At 38.2% G+C, this 3648-nt stretch overlaps 1 protein-coding gene across 1 annotated transcript in view; it reads right to left on the bottom strand.

The window, feature by feature from the left end:
- SYTL3 (synaptotagmin-like 3) overlaps positions 1–3252 on the bottom strand; it is a 28082-nt gene extending 24830 nt beyond the window's left edge. The window contains exons 1-2 of the mRNA XM_010144272.1: positions 3143–3252; positions 2109–2324 (exon numbers count right to left, since the gene is read on the bottom strand). Coding sequence (XP_010142574.1) covers positions 2109–2324; positions 3143–3252 — 326 coding nt within the window. The remainder of the gene's footprint in view (positions 1–2108; positions 2325–3142) is intronic.
- Positions 3253–3648: the final 396 nt, after the last annotated feature.

The raw sequence follows: 3648 nt of genomic DNA, 5'->3' as shown, positions 1-3648 counted from the left end.
TTTTTTTTTTTTTTTTTTTAAGGCTATGGAATGTATTAAACTGAGCTATGACCAAGAGCGTGACAACAAAGCTGAAGAAGAACTATCCTTGTCAGGTAAAACAGATTAAACTCCTTTAACGGGAATATCTTTTTAGAATCCTAGAAGACAGGATGCCTCTAAAACAAACATATTATGTCAAGTCCATTCACTGAAGAGATGCCTCTTCCAAGTGAGGGACACAAACTTTGTCAGTCCACAAGGCTTTTAAAATTTCTTATTCTGTAAACAATGAGCATTCACCTATCCCTGCATGTTCTTCCACTGAGGCGTTTAGGCATGTTTAATACAAACGGGGCCCTAGTGCCTAGCAGAGAATCTCAATAGTACTCCTGCTGATAATGTTTTGTTCAGGAATTAATATTCCAGTGGTAACCAAGACTCCAAATTATGGTTGCTCAGGAGCTGAAAAATCAGCTCTTATGTTTCTTAGTCATCCTATTTTTCCCCTCACCGGAGTAAGCACCACACTGAGCACTCCCTGTCCTTCCTGAGATTTGCAGCCTTGAAGTAAAGCTCACTGAGTGCCATGGAAGAAGTCTGACCGATTTTAATGGACTTTGCATTACAACTAAACAAGATCGAATGTGCTGTCTGCTTGCTATACAGAGGATTTCAATGACAGATGAATAACTCCTCTATATGAGCAAGATTTTAAAAAGTAATTTCCTCAAGGAAAAGTAAAAATGTCTTTTAATTCATTTAAATAATGTTTTCTTGGTTTTGCCATTAAATATCTGGACAAGCTTATGAAATAATCAAGGGCACAGTTGGCTTAACAACTACCTGCTGTCTATAGGGGATTTCCACTGTGGCCATCAAATAACTCAAAACCAATTTAAAAGAAGAGGAAGTGGAGTATCTGGAGGAGGATACAGAAGTTAACTTTTAACCCTTCATTTCAGTGCATACAGCGTGAAGCACAAACAGTGAAATATATGTACCAAAATCTAGTAATTGATTTGTTTCAAATATAAATGAAGCTAGCCTGACTATTTTATGTATAAATTGCAAAATAAACTGAGGATTCAGAGAACAGCTTTATAGTGATAGTTTATAGTCTCTTCCAAACTACAGAAAATTACTTCAAATTTTTAATTACTCCAGATTAGAAATTCATTTAACTTAAGACCAATGCCTTGCCTTACATTTCCCAGGTATTATTTGAATTTCATTTTGGCATCTTAAGGAGGAGTGAAGTAGTGCATTAATCTTGTGTTGGCATAAAGTAAAACTTCACCCAAATACTCACCCTTTGTACAGGCATATATACCATCCAGCACAGCTGTTGATTCATTTCCAAAACTACCTTTCTTTGCCTACATAATATTATTTTTCATCAAAGGTGGAGATATAGCTAAACCATTTGGTTTAGAAAGGTTCTAAATTGATTATGATTGATTAATAAAATGGACTATGATGGAGTACTTTGATATAAAAATTATACTAATACAGTAAGAGATAGATTGTTCCCTGGAAAACAAAACCAATGTGATACAGTAAAAGAAAAAACCAACTCATTCAAAGTAAACAAACTTGGATTTCTGACCACATTTAAACAATTCCTGATAATATTATTAATGCTTTTTGCTTTTTAAATTTACATAAAACATGACTTCAAATGATTCATCAACCCATTTTCCTCATTCCTGTAGTATGAGGCCAAAAAATCATGATTAGGGAATTGTCAAGAAATTGGCTATACTACACCAAAACAAAGCACCTTCAGCAACTGGTTATGATGCACCAGCTCAATATTGAGTGAGAGGAAGATGTTCAGAGACCAATGACCGTTCCTGTGCTTTGCCATTATCGTCTTTGTCAAGCTACCTCTGGCCTACCCCGAGGATACATTTTGCTAAAAACAGAAAGGGAAATCCTGACTACATGAAGTATAACACAAAATTCCTGTAAATTTCATTGCTATCAGGACATCATCCAACATTTTTATTCTGCCAGAGGTTTTGTTTCAGTAATTGTTTAAAGCAACAGGTACACAAAAAACCAGTGTGTATCCACCAGATAACCAGTGTCAACCAGCACTTATCAGCAGCAGTAAAACACCTTACCCATGAGCGTAACAAACAGTGCATTTCCAAAGGCAGGCACTCAGGCAGACACGGCACTCAGAGCACACTCGGTGACTGCACCCGTTGCACACTGCACCTCTGTTCATCAGCAACCCCAGCGATTTCTGACAGCGAGCACAAGATCTCTCCCGGTATTCGTGGCTTACATTTCCTGCTCCTTTCCACCGAAGCTGCTGCAGCTGCAGTTTCAGTTTCCTAATCCCCCAGGTTAAAAAAAAAGAAATAAAAATTAAATAGACCAAACCCCTCATGTAAGTCACAAGCGAATACCCTGGTTGTGCAACACCATTACTAGCAGGAGATAGGCCCTCAAGTTGACCTCAGTTGAGCACTGTCCGAAAGCATCCACACGCAGCATTTTTGCCCTGTGACTGTCTATGCAGCTACAGCTGGACATACAGAGCCATAGTCTAGTATAAATGGGGTTCTATTCGTGTCAGCTACACACCCTCAGAGCAGGGCACTGAAGTTGAGCAGGCACACAAAAAATTGAGACTAAATGGTGCTCCCTTTCATTTGATGGTTTTTTATCATATTTATCCAAGAATCAAATCTTCTATCAAGTAAAAATAATTGTAACAAATGTATCATCTGAAAGTTAAATAAAAACCACATCAGACCAAAATATCAAAACCTCTCCCTTCCACTAGCTTTGCTAGTTAAATAAGCCGAAGATCTGAACATGTTCTGTGTTACCAGGACTACACAGGCATACAGAGGAACATGATGAGAATGCCATAAAGCCTTCACAGAAAAAAACCACAGGCAGCAACTGAGTTTTCTGTCAAAGCTAGAAGTAAAACTCATCAGGTAGAACAGTATTTGCTCATCTTTAATGTAGTCAATAGTGCAGTAAACCGAAGAGGCTCTGGACAACTTAGTTTTCCAAAGGAATAAAAAGGCATTAGCTAACAAGAAGTTAAAAACAAAAATACATTTGGAAAGACAAAGAGGAAGAAGGGTACTTCTTAGAAAAAGTAACAGAAATACAGAAACAGGGGAAGAGCAAGTACCTTATTCTTTCCTCCTCTGTTTTTCTCACCAGCTGGTCACGGTACAGGACTTCCAGAACAGCCTCTAGTTCCAATTCCTTAAGGAAGTTTAGATCAAATTCACAAGACATTTTCCCCAAACTTCACTTATTTTGTAGACTCCTGTCCTATGGTTCCACTACATCCAGAATGATGAACACTACTTTATAATGTAGTCCGAGTGGTTACTAAGTGCCTGTAGTCTTACTTGATTGGTGATACGTTTGACTGAGTCATACCCTTGAGAAGAAAAGAAACGGTGTCTGTGGTCACACAAGTCATCATTTAAGTGTTTCTGCCACCCAGGGAATATGAACAGTTAGCAAGGTCACAGCAGTCTTTAGTTTGCCCCCCCTGCTTTTTTTTCTTTTTTTTTTTTTTTCCTCCTGAGAGTGGCTCCAAAGGCGATGAAAACTTAGAGCAAGATCACAGATAGGGCTGTCACCAGATGGAAGGACAATTCACCAACATAGGGTGTAAAGGAGTGG

Source organism: Buceros rhinoceros, unplaced genomic scaffold (genome assembly GCF_000710305.1).
Source record: "Buceros rhinoceros silvestris isolate BGI_N320 unplaced genomic scaffold, ASM71030v1 scaffold19049, whole genome shotgun sequence".
NCBI classification, from domain to species: domain Eukaryota; kingdom Metazoa; phylum Chordata; class Aves; order Bucerotiformes; family Bucerotidae; genus Buceros; species Buceros rhinoceros.
This window is presented reverse-complemented; position numbering and strand designations above follow the sequence as displayed.